Source organism: Pristis pectinata, chromosome 4 (assembly GCF_009764475.1).
Source record: "Pristis pectinata isolate sPriPec2 chromosome 4, sPriPec2.1.pri, whole genome shotgun sequence".
Taxonomy (NCBI): Eukaryota; Metazoa; Chordata; class Chondrichthyes; order Rhinopristiformes; family Pristidae; genus Pristis; species Pristis pectinata.
This window is the reverse complement of record NC_067408.1, coordinates 55,383,093-55,403,430: the sequence shown is the minus strand read 5'-3', so window position 1 is coordinate 55,403,430 and position 20,338 is coordinate 55,383,093. Positions and strand designations below refer to the sequence as shown.

Below are 20,338 nucleotides of genomic sequence, written 5' to 3'. Positions count from 1 at the left end.
GAGGGAGGGAGGGGAGCAGTTGAAGGCAGCAGATTCTGCAGCGATGGCGGGGAATTAGCAGTCCTTCAGTCTGTTGCTTGTGATTTAATTCTTCCCCTCACCCCCCGATCCGCAGCTTGTGAAACGGAGGGAGAGGGAGAGAGCGGTCCTGATGCGGTTGGACATTGGCAAGCTGTAGGGGAGGAGTCAGTCGCGATGCAGCATACGGCTCCAGCAACAGCAGCCTCATGCACCACTCTGGAGATAGAGAGAGAGAGAGAGAGAGATCAACGCAGGCGGTGCTGACGCATTTTCTCTGCCTGAAGTAACTACAGAATTTTAATACTAAAATCCTCTCTCAGATGCCTGCCTGCCTCACACGCACCTTTTAAGTGGCCACAACGGCTGACTGATCCTGAGGCAGAATCCAACTTTATAACAGCCCAGGGATCATTGTCTTATTTTCTTTACAACTACGCCTGACGCTTTTTTATTTTAAGAAGAGCAATTAAACAAAAGGACACGCAGTGTGTGTGTGAGAGTGTGCGGGTCACACGCGAGAAGCATGTCCTGCTAGCGGGTCCGCTGGGACTGCGGAAGGAAACTATTCCGCTCTGCCTCCTTCTTCCCCCCCTGTCTCCGTCTCCTGAAGGCTTTGACCGCTTGGGCAGCTTTGGACCATGTCGCGCTGTGCCAGTCTTCTCTCCCCGTTCCGCTAGGGCAATGGGATGGTGGATACTTGCCTGCTTCATATCCAGTACCCCAAGTTACCCGGCTGTAAATGGAGGAGGAGATTGACACCCGCAAAATTAACAACAGTTTTTTGCGTGACCATAACTATGCAACTGAAGGTATTTAAACCGGGGTTTTTAATTTGTCTGCATGCAAGTAATATTACTGTCTTGGTTCCTTGTGTAATATAATTTGATGTCTCGGACTATTTCAGTAACAGTAGCCCAGACTCAGTGCTGTTGCGGAATCGAATGAGAAATTGGTTTGGGAACTGAGTGGTGTTTCACCATGTCCTTGCCTGGTACCTACAGGAATCCAGTGAAAGGCATCGACAAGTGTTGCTGAGTTAATATTGCGGTGCTCCTGAAATGAGGGAGTCGGTCAATGAGATCATTCTTTTAATGTATTAAAACACACGCCTGGATATTAAGTGGAAAATGTGAATTTTAATTTGGAGTGGAGGGTTGATTAGGAATGGGCCGCTGAGATTGAAGATCTGTGGTTACGCATTGGGGTTTAAGGCACGGATTCCTGAAATGTCCTCGTTCGTGACACCATGTAAGAGAAAAAGAAACACATTCTTTCATTATCTGTACGGCCAACTGCGAGTACTCCATTAACAGTGGGCGCAGAAAGCGGCTGCAATGTAAGGCGATGGACCCGTCTAACCCCTGTACAGGTGAGATGGGGGCCGGTAAATCTTTCGCTTGCGACGGCAGTCATCATTTTGTGCATTCTGTTTTTCGTGGAACTGTGTGATTAGTTGTCTCTGTCGCTTATTCGCCATTATGCAGCTTAAACAACAACAACAGAAAAAGGTGATACACCTTCGCAGAAAAATTAGCCTGAAAAAATATGGCGTTTCATTAAAGGAGCTATAAATACCTGGTGATAGTTCCGGGCGTCACTGGGGAGATTCGCCAATGTCAGAGCGAGAGGGTTTGGAAACCACTCTTGTATTTAAAATTGAAACTTTATTTGCCTTGTATCTTTTAAAGCTTATGACCTTTACACGTTGACCTCACAGGTTGAGCCTAATTGGGGGGGGGGGGAGGGGTTGGTGTGTCTACCTTTAAACGCCCATCATTTGGTCAGTAGATTTGATGCTGAGTTTAACCACTGAACGTTTTGGTCGTTGATTTTGAAGAAACTCCAGGAGACTGAAATGAGAATGACTGTTTGCAGATTACACCAGCGACTCCTCTGTGTGAACCGGGTGGACCAGGGTGCGATCTGTTTCCAGTGCCAGTGCTCGCAACCCTGGCTGCAGTGCGTACGCTAGAATTTTCTGCAATAGCTTGAAACGTTGTTCTGGAATTTTATTCCCCTTGCCTGATTGCTTGCAGATACTATATATCGGGCGGTAGGCAGAACAGCGAAAAAATCCGGGCCAGTTCTTTGACCGAGTCAGTTTATGACTCGCTTGGTCTGTGACCACCTGATGTTTCAAACCAGTACCTTAAACTATGCTCACTGAAGATGCCTATATAACGGAGCATGAGAAATGGAGCCGGAATGTGCATGTGTCAGCGGGGTTATACTGGGTAATACGGCGTTGTTCTACGTCTGCAAGCTTGTCCTCCCATTTTGTGAGCTCCCAATTAAAATAGCAAAATTCTGAAAAGTTCAATGTTAACAAAATGAGGGATTCCCCGTTGACAACGTTAGCTGACTTTGATTGGCAGGCTCCTTTGGGAACCCGTTGAGACTGGTCCAATGGGTCGGAATTGGAAGGGAATGCTCATCTTTCTGAGACACTTCTAGAGGGATCCGCAGGGTCTGAGTTTTGCGGCTTGGATCTCACATCAGTGCTTTGAGAGGATGGGGAATCTAGGATCGGGCTTCGACAGTGTGTTTTGTCCTTTTGGCTAGTTAAAGCTTATTTGGAATAATTTGTGTGGAAGGAGGGGTGGAGGCAGTCTCTGTGACTGACCAGTTCAATTCATTGGAGACACTGGAGGCCCAGTTGCCCTGCTGCATGTTAGCTTATTCTCATCTCTGGTGTAGGTACCGATGGCGCTGTGTTCATATCTTCAAAGGCTCTGAAGACCTCTGTGCCTTTTCTGGTTGAATAGAAGGATTAGGATTAGATAGAGTTAGATAGCAGGCCCTTCAGCCCAACTTGTCCATGCTGATCAAGTTGCCTAACTGAATGAGTCCCATTTGCCTGTGCTTGCCCCATATCCCTATAAACCTTTGCTATCCGTGTACCTGTCCAAATGCCTTTTAAATGTTGTAATTGTACCCACCTCTACAGCTTCCTCTGGCAGCTCATTCACTGTACTCATCACCTTCTGTGTGGAAGAAGTTCCTTTTAAATCTTTCCCCTCTCACTTTAAACCTATAGGTAGGAGGAAGCTCATGGAACGGAAGAACTCCCAAAAGTTATGTACTTATTACAAGTTAAGGAAGCCATTTGGCCCATGCTGTCTCCCAGTAGAGCAGTTTCATCAGTTCCACTCCCCCCTCTTTATTTTTCTGCCGCCCAGCTACTCATTTTCTCACACATACCCATCAACTTCTCTTTGGTTCTTTTGCTAGTTATGTGTTATTAGACTGAGGGGTAATTTACAGCAACTAATTAACCTTTCATCACATCTTTGGGCTATGGAAGGACACCGGAGCACCCGGAAGAAACCCATGTGGTGAAACTCCACACAGAGAGCACCCGAGGTCCAGATTGAACCCAGGTCACTGGAGCACTGAGGCAGCAGTGCTGACAGCTGTGCCACATGTGGACTGTCTATGGAGATGACAGATCTATTTCCATATTGATGATGTGCCTTTGATTATGGGATCTACCCACTTGACCAAACTATCCCGCCAGTTCTGGGTTCCCCCACCAGGGAAAACATTCTCTATCATTACCCTGGTCACACCCCCTCAGAATCCTGTGTTCCAATGATATCACTTGTCATTTGGCCCGGTGGCACAGCAGGTAGTGACGCAGGTTTGATCCCGACCTCTGGTGCTGCTGTATGGTGTTCGCATGTCCTCCCAGTGGGTTTCCTCGGGATGCTCCGGTTTCCTCCCACATCCCACAGACTTGCGGGTTGGTTGGTTAATTGGCTGCTGTAAATTATGTTCTGAGAGCCGACATAGGCTTGATGGGCTGCTTGGTCTTCAATATCATGGGAAAATATGAAAATAAAGCCACAGTGTTTCCCAAGACACACATTTGATACCAAGTCTAGGAATGGTAAATGTTGGGTTGGACTTCTTCAGGGATGAAATTCCATTATTCAATATGATTTTTATTTAAGAGTAATGTTATCATTTTTCTCCAATGGTTTCTAGTAGTCATTGAACTAAATGGTGGTTAAATATGCACAATTTATTCTGTCCTTAGATGACTAATGCATAGGGTTGCCAGCTCTTAAGGGTCTCCTGGAATTAATGCTCATATGTTAAGTACCTGCTTCCCTCTGCAGAAGTTAGCCTTGGGACATTGCTGTGTAATAACCAGATGTTAAATCATAAGGGCATTAAAAATGTATGCTTTGTTTTTGTTCTTACTTTGAAAATTTTTATTGATTCTATGAATTTTGATGGAGTGGAAAATACTGTTTGAGGGTCCAATTAGACATGGGTGGATGGAGGGATTGAGCAACCAGTGGTGGAACTGGAGGTGGGTGTTTGGAAATGGAACTCCAAGGTGAAAATCCAAGAGTGTTGGCAGCCTTTGGGCAGTGTTTCAATGAAATATAACGTTGGCTTGCTTCTGTACTTGTTACCAGTAGAGCAAAAGTGATTAGTGTAAAGCCACTAATTTAATGTGTAAATTTTCTTCCAACCCTCTGAGGTTGTTATTTATTTGCCACCTAATTTAGCAAAGGGGGCAGCAAACAGGAACAGCATCCATCAAACTATTATGGTTCCTTAATAATTTCTGTTCAGCTTCTCTTTTTTGGAATAAAAAATGGGTTTTGAAATGTACTTTGAAATGGGTCCAACATTTTATATTTAGTTCTTTCCCTGATTATTTGAAATTATGTCACCAAACAGCATCTCCCAGTTCTTAAAAGCAAAGAGAACATTCTAAACTGGAACAATAAATTTGCACAACCCACCCTTTTATGGTGTCCACTTAAAAACTTGCAATACACTAAATCATTCAGCTGTTGAACATATCTTAGCAAAGACAGGCGCCTGAATATTTATAAACCTTGGCTGACACTGTTCATACCTAAAGGGTTATTCTAGAAGCAGAGAATGGATTACTAGATTGGGACAGCAAAGAAGACCCATTTTACCTGTGTCAGCTACTTGAAAGAGCTATCCATTTGGTCCCAATCCACTGCTCATTCCCCAGAGCCCAACAAATCTTTTCCCTTTCAAATATTTATTCACATCCCTTTTAAAGGTTATTGAGTCTGCTTCCAGTCCTCTTTCAAGGAGTGAGTTCCAGATCACAACAACTTGCTGAGTAATCAGCATCCTCCACATCTTGTAGCTCCTCTTATCAAATATTTGAAATCTGTATTCTCTGGCTGCTGATCCTTCCATCATTAGGAATGGTCTCTTTATTTAATCAAGCATGTAATCTGAAATACATTTATCTGATCTTACTCAGTAATCGGTTTAATGGCTTTAAAAGAATAACATAAACCGTATTTCGGGGTGCGACATCCTGTCTTTATAATGGCATACAACTTGACCTGTCATTAGAAACCCTGAGAAAAATGCTAGAAGATGGATTAAATTGGGCCTATTGTTCTGATTCTTTTGGCAATTGGTTTTGACATAAGACTGGTATAATGCTCCCTGAGGGATGGTCTCTTTCAAGATTCTGCTTCAAGATCTGATGGAGATCATGCTGTGACACTTGCTACATGCACGGCATGTGTGGAAATGATGCCTCCCCGGCAGCCTTCAGCAGGGTTTCATAACAAATTTCTTCAGCATGTCACGGTGCTGCAGAATTTTAAAATTCTTTTTGTGTATTAAGTGAATCCAGGGTTACTTTGGCGATTAGCCCAGCAAGATATTTGCAGTGGGGAGGAGGAGGGGGTGGGAGTTTGCTGGGGGGCATGTGTGGATATGACAGATGCAGGGGAGGAAGAAGATTTTCGAAGAAGGAAATAAACACTCTTTTCTGCTTGGTAACTGAACAGTTTGTTCTCTGCAGTGTAGCTTGTACACCACAAATGCCAACAGTTTGTGGCAAATGGTGTTAGGATTCCTTTAAATGACAGGCAGTCTCTAACTGATTTGAAAGGAGACGTTTTCTCTCACCAGAACCCCTTGTATTTCCTAGATCATGTAGAAGAAATAGACTTTGCCTGTTCTCACAAACTTGGAAAAAATTAGGAGTGGTACTGTTGATCGTTCGCTTAAATTTGAAGATATTTGGATTCCATTCATTCAGTATTTTCACATGATATAGATCCCCTTTCAATAACTTTCCAACTTAGAGGAACGGAGTTGATGACATAATATGGCTTTGTTTCTACTGAGAAATTTTAGTCTGGTCTTTTTTTTTGTTTTTTTTTAATTTTTCTTTTTAGCTTAGTTTGGTTTGATATATTGTTTATAATTTTTCTTATTGATTTGGGGATTTTTTTCTCTTTTTTTATTTATGTAATCTTTTTGTTTCCTTTCTTTTATATTATATTCATTTACTAAAAGATCGTTGGATATATAGATTTTTTATGTTTTATTCTTTATGATTATCTAGGCCACGATTGTTCTCCTGATCTTTTTGTATTACATGTACAAGCATTAATGTTATATATTAATCTGTATTAATTTGAAAACTAATAAAAAGATTGAAAAAGAAAGAAATAGACTTTGCCAACAATTTCTATCTCTCAACAGAGGACCTGTAGTTCAATTTCTTAAAATATATACTTTGAGTGATTTTATGGCTCATCCCCATCTCAGGAAGCCACATGCTTTCAGTTTCTCCACTAAGATCCAGATTTGACCATTCCCAAAGCAGGGATCTTGCAGTTAAAGTGCAAAGTAAAGCTCCTGTTTCTCTGTCATCAGGCATGTGTTCAATAGATACCCTATCCCACACTAATAGAACCTTTCAGTTCTAAACACTAACTGATGCTGAGCATTGCCAGATTAAGTGCAATTTAGTGCCTTGTGCATGTGTCCACTTTGAAGTAAGCTGGTTCTGTGCCAGCCAGCCTTTGTATTAGACCCTGCAGCTAAGAGAGTGTGGCAATTATGTCTCTTGAAAGGAAAGGAATTATGTCAGTACTGACTGACACACGGCTATGTTCCTTCTGACTTAAAAGTGCATTTCCCTGTAAGCAATAAATAAGGGTTTGGTGAACTGGAGAGGGAGGTACTGGAGTCCCAGGAGAAGGTTTGAAAAGCTCTAAGCAAGAATGACAAATGTTGAAACATAAATTTGATGAATGTAGCAACACTGGACACCCCTGTCATGTGGGTGTCAACATTGCTTTGGGTATGAGTGCAGTGTAATTATTTGGGATCATTGCACGATATTGTGATGCCCTCTTTCTTCTTAGGCAGTCCCTCCGGATTGAGGATGTCTTGCTTCTGCTCTGGTTTTGAGGTTTGTGAGGTAATAGACGAGACCAGTGTGTGAACCACAGACTCTTCCACAGATGGGGCAGGAAGTGAGACCGGGTGGGAGGGGAGTTTGTGAGATGTGCACCATTTCTGTTATTTGCTCTGAGCTCCATGTGTTCCAAGTACCATCCTGAATGCTCCACCTTCACTCTGAGTGATCATGGGCTAGGACTTGACAAGAGTCAGTGGAATGTTTAAGGATTAGTTTAATTAAGTGTAATTAGCTTATTCAGTACAGCATAACATCATAGGCCAAAGGGCCTGTACCTGTGCTGTACTCTTCTATGTCCTATGTTATGTCATTATTTGCACTTGGTGTATTATTTTTACACGGAAGCATTGAGCACACCATTTGAAGAGCCTCTGGACATTCTAGACTGTCCCACAAACCTCAGATGCCTTGTGCATCCTAACATTTTCTCTACCCAAAAAGCATGTGGTCTTGAAAGAGGCAAAAAGCCAGCCCTTCGGCCCCACTGGTCCATGCAGTCTAAGGTGCCCATCTAAATCAGTGCCATTTGGCCCATGTCCCTTTAAACCTTTCCCATCCATGTACGGGTCCAAATGCCTTTTAAATGTTATTCATGTACCTGCTTCAACCACTTCCTCTAACAGCATATTCCACATACTGACCACCTGGTCTGCAGGGTAGGCTGGTCTGGAAGGTTGGGTCCCATGGCATCCAGGGAGAGCTAGTGAGGTGGATTCAAAATTGGCTTGGCAATAGGAAGCAGAGGGTGGTGGTTGAAGGTTGTTTCTTGGAATGGAAGCTGGTGACTAGTGGTGTGCCACAGGGGTCGGTGTTGGGACCTTTATTATTCATTATTTATATAAATGATTTGGATGCCAATGCAGAAGGCTTGATCAGTAAGTTTGCAGATGACATGAAATTAGGAGGTGTTGTTAATGGTGAAGAAGGTTATTGTGGATTTCAGGGGGATCTTGATCAGTTAGGGAAGTGGGCCGAGGAGTGGCAAATGGATTTCAATACAGCTAAGTGTGAGGCGATGCATTTTGGAAAGTCAAACCAGCGTAGGACGTGTACTATGAGTGGTAGGGCACTAGGGAGTGTAGTGGAACAGAGGGACCTAGGAGTACAAGTGCATTGTTTGTTGAAAGTGGCATCACAGGTAGACAGGCTGGTGATAAAGGCGATTAGCATGCTGGTCTTCATCAGTTAGGACACTGAGTACAGGAGTTGGGACGTTATGTTGCTGTTGTATAAGTTATTGGTAAGGCTGCACTTGGAGCACTGTGTACAGTTTTGGTCACCCTGTATTAGAAAAGACATGGTTAAGCTGGAGAGAGTGCAGAAAAGATATATGAGGATATTGCCAGGGCTAGAGGGCCTGAGTTACAGGGAGAGGTTGTCCAGGCTGGGTCTTTATTCCTTAGAATGTAGGAGAATGAGGGGTGACCTTGTAGAAATGTTTAAAATTATGAGAGGCATAGATAAGGTGAACAATAACAGTCTTTTCCCCAGGGTAGGGGAGTCTAAAACTAGGGGGCATAGATTTAGGGTGAGAGGGGAAAGATTTAAAAGGGACCTGAGGGGCACCTTTTACGCATAGAGGGTGGTAAGTATATGGAATGAGCTGCCAGAGGAAGTGGTTGAAGCAGGTACAATAGTATCATTTAAGAAGCATTTGGATAGGTACATAGAGAGGCAGGGTTTAGAGGGATATGGGCTGAATGCAGGAAATTGGGACTAGCTGGGTGGGTACCATGGTTGGTGTGGACTTGTAGGGCCTGTATCCATGATGTATTGCTCTATGACTCTATGACCCTCTGGGTGAAAAGGTTACCTTTTCTGAAAGTTGAAGTGCTTTGGTGTAATCAGCGTTCATGTTTTGCTGTTAAACATGCCAGAAGAGATTGTTTAAACACAAAACCCATTCATTCATGAGTCAGTGACTGAAGGATGTACACTTAAGATCATTACTCCTCCACTGTTTTTGTATTAATACACATTACTTTTTATGAGGGTTGTTGGGACATAGAATGGCTGATCAGAGGGGTAGCAGAAGTAACCTCTAAAGCTGCTTTCCAGTGGAAGTGGATAAATATTTGATAAAGACAAGTTGAAAGGTGGGAGGTTGAATCTTAGTGGATAACTCTTTGATGGAGCTAATTTGGGTGTGATTAACTAAATGGCCTCCTCCTGTGCTTTAAGGATGCTAAAAGAGTGAGATGGTGAAGGAGATGAGCAAAATGAGTGACAACTAGACTGTTGTTGATGTATCTGTTGACAAAGAATCCTTTCAAACTTTTTTTTCCACTGTTTCAGGATTTAATTAAATAGGTAGGAATTTCTTTTGAGCTGTACGGAGGATGACCATATAAATTCAAGAGTTTTTAAAAATTCAGAATCTAGACCACAACAACATGAAGATGATTTAAGCAGTTTAAAGCAAAACCTTCCTGTTCCTACAATATTTGGATGATTCCACCCACTGTGTAACCATGTTATTGCACTACATTGCATTTAATGTTGTTTTATTTCTGCAAGGCTATCCCAACTAAGCAGTGCTTACCACTGACTGGTATTTTAGAATTGATTTCTCATAATTGTATTTTGTTGGTGCTTCACTGTAAAGGCTTTGAGCCAAGTTTAATGACTGGCATTGTCTCCATTGGGACACTCTGGTAACTGCCTCTCTATCTTTGTGTTGACTTTTTTTTAGAATTTTTGGCAACAGCAGTTTCTCGGAGGAATTGATATGCATTTGTGAAATTGAAGAACTTTGGTCTGATCGATGGGTCAGCATGTTTATGTTCAAAATTGAGGTTTTTACCTTCTTCAACAGAACTCTTGCTTTCATTTGAGTTGAAGGTGGAGAGCTGTGTCATTTGTTATGATAGACCTTGGATATTAATGTTGGTGCTGCAATGTATATGTCTCTGTAAAATGCAAGGGGATCTCTTTTGGTTAGAGGATAGTGAATACTTTCTTTAAGATTCAGTACTGGAGGATTATACAATTTACCAAACACAACCAGATCATGCAACCAACTAGTCAATGCAGTACTTGTGCTCCACTCCATCTAACCACACTGACATATTCTTTTATTCTCTTTCTCCCCCTTGCATGTAGTTTTGTTATTTGGCTGAATAACCTGATGTAAATTCTCACCACTGCCTTGATAGAGATTTTCTCAATTTGGATTTATGATCTCTCATATTTATTGGCCCCACATTCTCCACAGGTGGAATAATCTTTTCCACACTGACCTTATCAAACTCTTCTATTTTAAGTTTCATCTCTCTTCAACCTTGTCTATTAATAGAGGAAGGAGCCATTTGGACTGTGGTTATGTTACTGGATTAATAAATGGAAGGCTTGGAATTATAATTCAGAGAATTATTTGTGAATTTGAATTGGGTTTTAAAACAGTCATGCACCCATTTGGTTTACTAACAAACTTCAAAGAAGAATACCTGTCATCTTTACTTGGGGTCTTTCTGTTTCTTAAATCAATACCAACATGTATGATTTATAACTGCTCACTGAAGCTGTCTTGTGGTATCAGGTTGGACTGCAATTCAAGAAAGCAGCCCACCAACACATCCTTGAATCAATTAGGAATGGGCCTGTACTGCACAAGAGAATTAATAAAAACTTCAATTTCCTTAGTCATTGTTTTGGGTTAAGTGTGTTTGCACTGCACTTGTCTTTGATAAGTGCTGGCATAAGTGCAATATTCTGGCTTCAGTAGAACTTTCTTGGGTATGTTTGACTCATTTGATGCAAGAAAGGCTTTGGGGCATCAGGAGTTGAGTTGTTAACTGCAGGATATTCTGTCTCTGACCTGTTCTTGCAGCTACATTATTCATTTAGCTAGACTAGTTACGTTTCTACCCCACCCAGACTGTTGACTATGGGGAGATCAGTAATGTTAATGCGGTTCAATGTCAAGGGGAAGTGATTAGACTCTGTCTCGTTGGTCATTTCTTGGCACTTGCTACATCAACCTTGTGGCCCAAGTATTAGTGCACACAGGAATTGATTCATTATTGATTTGAGGAGCTGCAAATGAAACAGAACAATGTGCAATCATCAGCATATATCTGCACTGCTGACCTTATAATGGGAGGAAAATCACTGATGAACCAGCTGACTCTGGTTGAGCTCAGGCCTTGAATTCCGACAACGATGCCCCTGGAGCTGTGATTGGCATCTGACAGTCACAATTGTTTTCCTTCGTATGGGTTTGACTCTAGCCAGAGAGTTTACACCTCAATTCCAGTTGACTTTAGTTTTAACAAGTCCCCTTGAAATCATGTTTAATGTCCAGGACATTCACTCTTACCTTGCCTCTGGAATTTAGCTTTTCTTTTAAGCCATATTTGAATAAAGGTTGTAATTAGGTCTGGAATAAACTAGTCCTGGCAGCAAAGTTAAGGACTAGTTGATGTCTCTGATGAAGCCATTTTCTATCAGTTTGCTGCTGATTGAGGGTAGACTTGGGTGTTAATTGGATTTGTCCTCCTTGTGGGCAGCTTTCCTGTTTGTCAGGCTGATGTCAGTGTTGTAGCTGTACTGGAACAGCTTGACACACAAATCATCTATCAGGACTTGTGGCTTTTGCTATATACGGTGCTCTCAGTCTTCACCTGTTGTCACATGAACTGAACAGATTGGCTGAAGACTGGCTTCTCCAAAGGTGTGGCACAAGAGGAGAGGCCAAGGGAGATCATCCACCGAATACTTTTGGTTAAAGGTGATTTCAGGTGCTTTAGCTTTGTCTCCAACCTGTGCCATAATTTAAGGATGGAGCTGTTCATGGAACTGCCGTTTCCTGTTGGATATTCAGCACCATTCACACCTGGATGTGGCGGACTGACTTGGATCTGATTTATCAATTGTGAGATTGCTTAGCCCTAATTATAGCACATACTTTCTACCAGTTACATACATGTAGCCTAGAGGTATTGCTATTGCTTTATTATTGTCATATGTACCAAGATACAGTGAAAAGCCTTTGTTTGCATGCCAACCAGACAGATCACCATACATAAGTACATCGAGGTAGTAATAAGAAAAACAGGATGCAGGATATGGACGTATCGTCGATTGAGAATCTCTCACTTAGCAGAGTTGTGGTGCCATAACATTGGTGGGAATTGGTATCCTTAATTTGGAGATGGGATTTTGTCTAACAGAACTGTGCACTGGTCACTTTTACCAGTACATTTGTGGATGGATGCATTCATAACTGTCAATCATTGAGGAGAAAAATAAATAGGGGTTTTCCCCTTGTGTTAATTCATCGCTTCTTGCTTCTAGTCCAGTCTGGCAGCAGCATCCTACAGTGCTCAACCAGCTTAGACATTGCGGTCCTACAGACCCACTCAAGGTGATGGATGGTGGGCATTCATTCTGTGCAACATAGAGGAGAATTGTTTCATCAGCTGATGGAGAACAATAGTTGGCATGGGTTGAAACTCTCCAGTCAGGTCCTAAGGGTGCCAGACCACAGAAAATCCTGACCACAGAAAATCCCAACCACAGAAATTGGCCCTGACCATCTTCCTCCAGGCAGGAGAACTGTTCTCTTTAGATATGCACTTTTCCCAGATTAGGTAAGGATTCCAAGAACTGTCCGTAACCTGGAGTTTCTGTACGTTGGAAATGCTGTTGGTTGAGATCGCAAAAGTTGCACTGGTAGGTTAATTAGCTACAGGTTAGTACAAATCTTAGTTAATTTTAGATCTTAGTTGGGTATTACTTAGAATTAGTTAATTGGTAGAGAACTGTACTACAGATTTAAATCATGCTGGACCACAGAATGCCAGAATAGAGTTCCAACCTGTAATAAGGAGGAGGTTTGTTTGCTTGTGTTTAACCTGATACTATGTGACTTTGTGGAGTCTGGAGTTGATGTTGAGGGCCATATTCCCATAGCTGTATGACTGTCTCATGGATTTATCCTGCTGATTGACCAGAATGTTCCCAGAGATCAGGATTGAGAGATCTGTGACATAGCCTGGAGGAGATGATTCTGTGAGCACAGCTGTGTTAAACTACCCTTGACCTAGTCTGTAGACTTCATTCCCAAGTTCCTTGATGTTCATAAAGAGAAATATGAAAACCAGGAGAAAGAGGAGACCATTCAGCCCTACTCGCCCTTTCTACCATTAAGTACAATCATGACTGATCATCTATCTCAGTTCAGTAGTCCTGCTCCCTCCCTGTATCCCTTGATGCCTTTTGTGTCTAGAACCTTAATTGCCTTCTCCTGGAATATATTCAGTGACCTTACCTCCACAGCTCTCTGTGATAGCAAACTCCACAGGTTCGCCACCTCTGAGTGAAAAAATTTCTTCTCATCTGTTTCTTTCCCTCATTCTAGACTCCCCATCTAGGGGAAATACCCTGGCTGCATCCAATCTGTAAGTTTCTGACACCAGCAGCTCTGGATGTGCAGCCAAATCACAGCTGAGATTAGGTTTCCCTCCTAATAATAAAGACATTCAGCTTCATTATAATTACTTCTATTTATGATCTTTTCAAGGTTCATCTCAAAGTTTAAGAATGTACTTAGTCAACTCCCATTTTTTTAACTGAATCGCCTACTAAGAGGGATAAATGAGCATCGATTAAAGCCCGGGTTGGACTAAGTTGTGACATACTGTGCAGTCAAACTCTCCACCAGTGTTCAGAATTTATATAAAAAATCCCTCGAGCTGGGATATGCATGGAACCATATATCAGCAAGTTCCAAAAGAAGAATGAGGGGAGCAGAAATTCATAACCAATGTATTTCCTTGTTCCTTATTCAACCTAGTTGTACCAGATGATTAATATAAATTTGGTGCAGTGCAGAAGGAGTACTGCTGTGCTGGAGATGTCATTACTATAATGTGATATTAAAACAAGAACTGCCAAAGTGCATGAAGTAGACATGGTCCTCTTAGAGGAACTGTCTCCTGGACAGGATTTGTACTTAAATAAAAATCTCTGATAGAGGTTAATCAGTTGGCACCATCCGTAAACTGGCTGCTATCTCTACCTGTACTTCAGAAACCACTAGTTGTCCATTAAGTGCCTTGGAACAAGCCAAAGGAGTGAAGGGTGTAAGAACTCCAGGTCTTTCTCTGGTAATGGTTTCTTGCTTTGATCATTAGTAGTGGATTTTAGCATTAACCTTTAATATTCCCCTTACTTATAGGAATCGAAGCATTATGATTAAATAACTGGACTAATAACCCAGAGGTTTGGACTCACAATCCAGATATGAGAGTTCAAGTCCCACCTCGGCAGCTGGAGAATATAGGTTTAGTTAATTACACAATCTGGAATTATACAGCTAGTATCATTAATAGAGCCACTGGATTGTCATAACATCTTTTATGCTTCACTGGTACTCTCACCCTTAACAATCTGGCCTGGGAGAGTCTCCAGGCCTACAACAACATGGTTCACTGTTACCTACCTACTTAAAAAAGGGCCAGCAACTAACTCAACTGTTGTACTAAACTGCTGAGATAAACATAATAAAACTGGACAGATAACCTGGTATAAATCTAGGCACTGGATTCAGATGCAGCAAAAGCACACACTTTGACCTTGCAAAGTTGGATATACTACTCTCCAACTACTCTAAATGGGTCTCTTTCAGGGTAGCAGGGTGATAACTTTTTGGGTACTGCAGGTATCAGTGCTTAGGCCTCAGTTATGTAAAACATATCAAAGATTTGGATAAGGGAACAAAAAAAGTCAAAGTCCAGTTTATTGACAGATGCACAAGTACATGTATGCACAGAGGCAATGAAAAACTTACTTGCAGTGGCATCACAGGCACATGGCATCAGATAAGCAGCATTCACAAGAAAAACAGAAATTAAACTGAAAACTTTGCACTTTTTACAGGAAAGGACACAACTAGAATCAAAACTAAACAGAGTCCATTGTAATGCAAAGTGATCAAAGTGGTCATAGTATTGCTATACTGATTAGGGTTGTGCAGGTTGGTTCAAGAGCCGAATGAAGGTTGAAGGGAAGTAGCTGTTCTTGAACCTGGTGGTTGGGGATTTCAGGCTTCTGAGTGTAATATTTCAAAGTTTGCCACTGAAGTGAAATCATTTGGGATTGTGAATTTTGAGGAGGATATGAAGAAGGTACAAGGTAGGGCAAATACAAGACAATTATGGTATAACATGGATAAATGTGAAGTTATCCACCTTGACAAGAAAAGAAAGGTAGTGTATTACTTAAATCCTGTTAGGTTGGAAGTGTTGGTGTACAAAGAGATTTGGTGGTCTTGTACATCAGTCACCGAAAGCAAATGTACAGGCCAACAATATGTTGGCCTTCATAGCAAGATGATTTGAGCACAGGAGCAAGGATGTCGTGCTACATTTATGCAGGGCCTTGGTGAGACCACACCTGCAGTATTTTGTGAAGCTTTTGGTCTCCTTACCTAAGAAAGGAAATACTTGCCTTTGAGAGAGTGCCGTGAAGATTCAACAGACTGGTACATCCAATGGTAGGACTGCTGTAATAAGAGGACAAATTGGTGAATACAAACCTGATCAACCTAGATTTGAAAAGAACAAGAGGAAATCTTATTGAAACTTGTAAAATTCTGACAGGGCTCAACAGATTGGATGCAGGCAAGATATTTCCCCTGGATCGGGAATCTAGAATGTGGGGGTCAAAGGGCAAGAGATTTAAGACTGGTGAGAAGAAATTTCTTAACTTTCATTATTTTAGCCCAATATCTTAAAGCAGAAAATGATGCAATTGAACTTCCTTTACACAGTCCTGAAGTACATTTCAAACCATTGACGAAGCGTCTTTGACCTGAAAAGTTGACTCTGTTTCTCTTTCCACACATGCGGCCTGAACTGCTGAGTATTTCCAGCATTTCCTGTTTTTATTTTAGATTCCCAGCATCTGCATTTTTTTTATTTTAGAGGTATTCTCAGAAATGGTTTTCTTTGCCAATATGTGTATTAATTGGATTTCTTGTTTAAAAGTGAAAATGTTGTAGCGTTCTGGGGGAAATGTTGAGAAGTGGGGCTGGTTGGTGGGCCTTTCAAAGGCAACAAAAAAGCAGTGGGCAGAAGGTCCTCCTCCTGTAGCATATGTACATAACGATCATTTGGTGCATGTGCGAGGGGGTTAATGACATTAAGTTGGATGACCATTTAAAGCAACAGGAATGTTACACCATGTAAGTCAGAATAAGGTGAGGCTGGTCAAGGTGATTATTGTCTCTAAGGTCAACAGGCTTGTTTATTCTAAATCTTGAGGTTAAATTGAGGAGAATTGTTTTTGGCAAGGAAAGCTTTTGTAAAGTGGCATGTGCTTGTAAATGTCTGCCTGCAAGGTCAAAATGAATTAGCATGAAACAATTTCCTGGTTTACCTCTGCTTCTGCTGCCTCATATGTATGGCTGTGCCATTTAGGATGACAAAAGGTCATTGGGAAATTATTGTGCCTGCTGCAGAAGGAGAAGAAATTTGAAATGCTCTACAAACAGGTTTTTAAATTGCACTTCTTCAAATATATATGATAATATTTATAAAACTTGAATTTATGCTGTGCCTTCAACAACCTTGGGTTGCCCCAACCTCTTCACAACCAGTGACAAACGTTTGAAGTGTAGTCACTGTTATAATGTAGGAAGTGAAGCAGAGGCAAAAATGTCGCCCACTGCACTATGTTTGATGCTGTAGGAGCTTCACTGAGTAGTTCTGCATTGCAGCATTCTGTGTGTCTTTAACCACTTCAGAGGTGTTCACTAATCATCATATATTTCAGAATCAGGTTTATTATCACTGTCTTACATAACATGAAACTTGTTGTTTTGCGGCAGCAGTACAGTGCAAAGATATAAAATTACTATAAATTACAAAATAAATAAATAGTGCAAAAAAAAGGGAATAATGAGGTATTATTCATGGGTTCATGGACCATATTTCTGGGCCTTGGTAGAATATCTTACTGTTGATGCTTGGATGTAATGTTTCCCTTGAGTGATGAGACTCTGAACTTTATATTTTAGGTGTGAATCTTGCAACCAGCACAATTTTCTTTCCTTTGTTTTACTTTTCTTTGGTGCTTTTTTTAAAAATGTTGTTGAAGTGAGATATTCACTTTGATACTTGGGTTTTTACAGATTTGTGGAGTGAAAACAAAGCTCTCCATTCATTGGGAAATTGAGCAAAGTAACTTCTGCCTCCATATCCTTGATACCAGTTTCCAAAATGCATGGCTCTACCTGTTATGATTGAATGGAATGGTCCAAAATTCTGACAGGTGTTGTTACTGTGTGGACTACAATAAACGTTTGCTTTCTTTAATGAAAATGTTCCCCTTTTGGCTGAATCATTGGCACTAGCTGGAGCAGGAGCTGTATTAGACTTGGTGTTTAGCATTTGGGCCATTTATAGTGCAGATATAAATATATTTGCACTGTAAATGGAGTGCAGATTTTACTTCTCAAGAACATGCAGGAGAACTTTCTTCTCCCTATACCAGCCTTCCCTAGGTTAAGAACATCCAAATTATGGACACCCCCTTTATATGGCTGAGCTCTCATAATATTATTCAGTTCAGAAGTCCAATGTATATGTCATTCCTACAAATGGCAGAACTAGTTTCCTCTCTCTCTCTCTCTCTCTCTCTCTCTCTCTCTCTCTCCATTTTTAGTAACTGTTCTTTCTTATCAGTCTTGTGGTTTTTGATGACATTCATTACAATACTGTGGTGATACGGTTACCATATCAAGTGTTTTTTTTGTGTATTTTCCAACTTATGGACCAAATTGACTTATGGACATCTGTAAAACAGAACCTTTTCATTACCCAGGGATGGCCTGAATAAGAAAATCATTCTTAACATGAGCACTACGTGGGGTAATGCATTTCTCACAGAGTAATGCTGGTGTCCCAAGGCAAGATCAGCAAGGATAGAAACCTCCTTTGGAATATGTGATACAGTGGGTTAAGTGTTTGTCTTTTATATTACATACTCTGAAGGAGGAATCTGTCTAGGCCAGATCCTGTTTTTACTTGTAAAATCCTGGAACCAGTTACATTGAGTGTGCATTAAACATGGCAAGCAACAGATTTAGTCATCATTCTCCCAACTCCTTGCATTCTCTCAAGTGCTGAAATTGAGACTCATTACCCTGCTTTGTATTCTCTGCTGGGAGCCCTGAAATGTGGTACACATGAAGTTCCTGGAGTCTTTACTTTTCAACACTCAACATTTGATCTCAATTGACCATCACTACTTGGCTCACCTGTTCTTCTTTGACCCTTAACCCCCTCGACACTGCTCTGCATTTTGGGAAATGGATCTTCTTTTTTTTTGAACATTTTGACAGGACTTTCTGTTGCACAGATGGTTTCTGTCCTCCCTAAACTAGTTTTCCACACCTGCATTACTGTGAGAGATCAATCTTCCCACTCTCCCCAAACCAAGCTAATATGCCTGCTCTATAACAAGCACCTGTGGGAAAGACTCCTCTTGTTATCTGTTACTCCTTTGACTATGCATTTTGCCAAGTTTTAATATGGAGTGATTAATTCACAGTTTGTTAATGTTGACTTAAATATCTTGTAAGATTCAGGGTAACTCATCACTTAATTTACTGACTACAAGGCAAATTCAGTCCATTGCAGTTATAGAACAGTTAATGCCCGGTGAGTCTATGCTTCGGTGAGTCTATGCTTCGGTGAGTCTGTTGCACTGCACTGCAGATCAATAATGGATGGAAACAAAATCTCACCAGATTCAGGGTCAGCACTAAAGGAGACTGACTTATTTTAGGAATCATCTGAATTGTCATTCCTAAGTATATTTAAAAATGCAATTGTAAGGGCAAACCTGTGTATATACCTGCAGGTATTCAGCACATCAGTTAGCATCTATAGCCAGAGAAAGAATTAAGTTTTCAGGTTCTTATCCTTTGTTCCCTAGACTTGACTAATGTCATGCTGTTCTCTTTGGCCTTCTGCTCTCTGTACCTTACTTTCTGAAATAAAGCGCAATGTAACACCCCTCTTATATTTAGTTTGCTCAAGAAAACAGGGACAAATTTTCACCTTTAATCTCCCTTCTCTTTCCATTTAGCAGTGAACATTTTTCCCTCCTCCACCCCGACTTCCATTTTGTGAGAACAACTTCTCGCATCTCTCCAGTTCACAGGAGTTTCCATTCATTGACTTGCCACCCAGCGTGGTTCCCTTTCCCAGGGGTTCAACTCTGCCCCATCGTTGGGGCCTCAAAATAAACAGAACAACAATTCCATTGAAGACTCGTTAGAAACTTTAATCAATCTAAAACCAAAAGCTGCTTTTATCGAGTGTCTGGTTGCCATATTAGTTTCCATCTGCTACTGGCTTTGATTCTCAACCTCAGTAAATTGGTGTGCAGTAAGGTTGTCCCATGGGATAAGCCTTGTGTAGTTTAATTCCTCACTGATTAATTTTTTATCAGCAATCACAGGCACCTGGTACTGACTGCTGCCCTTCTAAAGTAACTTGGATAATTGCCATGTGGGTGGGCCTTGGGAGTTCTGATCAGACAGATTTTGCCTGTCGTTGGTGATGGGATCATGTGTGCTGGGAGCAGATGGGAAGTAAATTGAGGTTAAGTTTGTTTCAACAGCCTGCTTTCTAATCAGAATTTTGGTGTAGTTGGGACTCTTGCCCACCATTCTATGATCCAAGGCACAACTTCAGAATAAAGGGAAGTCCCTTTAAAACTGAGATAAGGAGGAATTTCTTCAGCTAGAGGGTGATGAATCTGTGGAATTCATTGCCATAGAGGGTTGTGCAGGCCAAGTCATTGGGTGTATTTAAGGCAGAGATTGATAGGTTCTTGATTGGTAAGGGTAACAGGGAGAAGGCGGGAGAATGGGTTGAAAAAAATCAGCCATGATTTAATGGCGGAGCAGACTCGCTGGGCCAAATGGCCTAATTCTGCTCCTATATCTTATGACTTTATGAGGACCTGTGCAATTTCAAATTCATTCAATACATGCTAATGGATGCATTACATTTTTTACATTCAAAATACAGAGACCAAGACATTGGGCAGCACAGTGGCACAGCTGGTAGA

The 20,338-nt window shown here is 41.3% G+C and overlaps 1 protein-coding gene across 3 annotated transcripts in view; it reads left to right on the top strand.

Annotated features, from left to right (window-relative positions):
* Positions 1 to 20,338, top strand: part of LOC127569518 (serine/threonine-protein phosphatase 2A 55 kDa regulatory subunit B beta isoform) — a 493,802-nt gene that overhangs the window by 262,219 nt on the left and 211,245 nt on the right. The window contains exon 1 of one of the 3 annotated variants that reach the window (XM_052014241.1): positions 240 to 830. The exons of the other annotated variants lie outside the window; for them this stretch is intronic. Coding sequence (XP_051870201.1) covers positions 761 to 830 — 70 coding nt within the window. The 5' untranslated portion in view covers positions 240 to 760. Of the gene's footprint in view, positions 1 to 239; positions 831 to 20,338 lie in introns of those variants that run through there. 3 annotated transcript variants of the gene reach the window in all.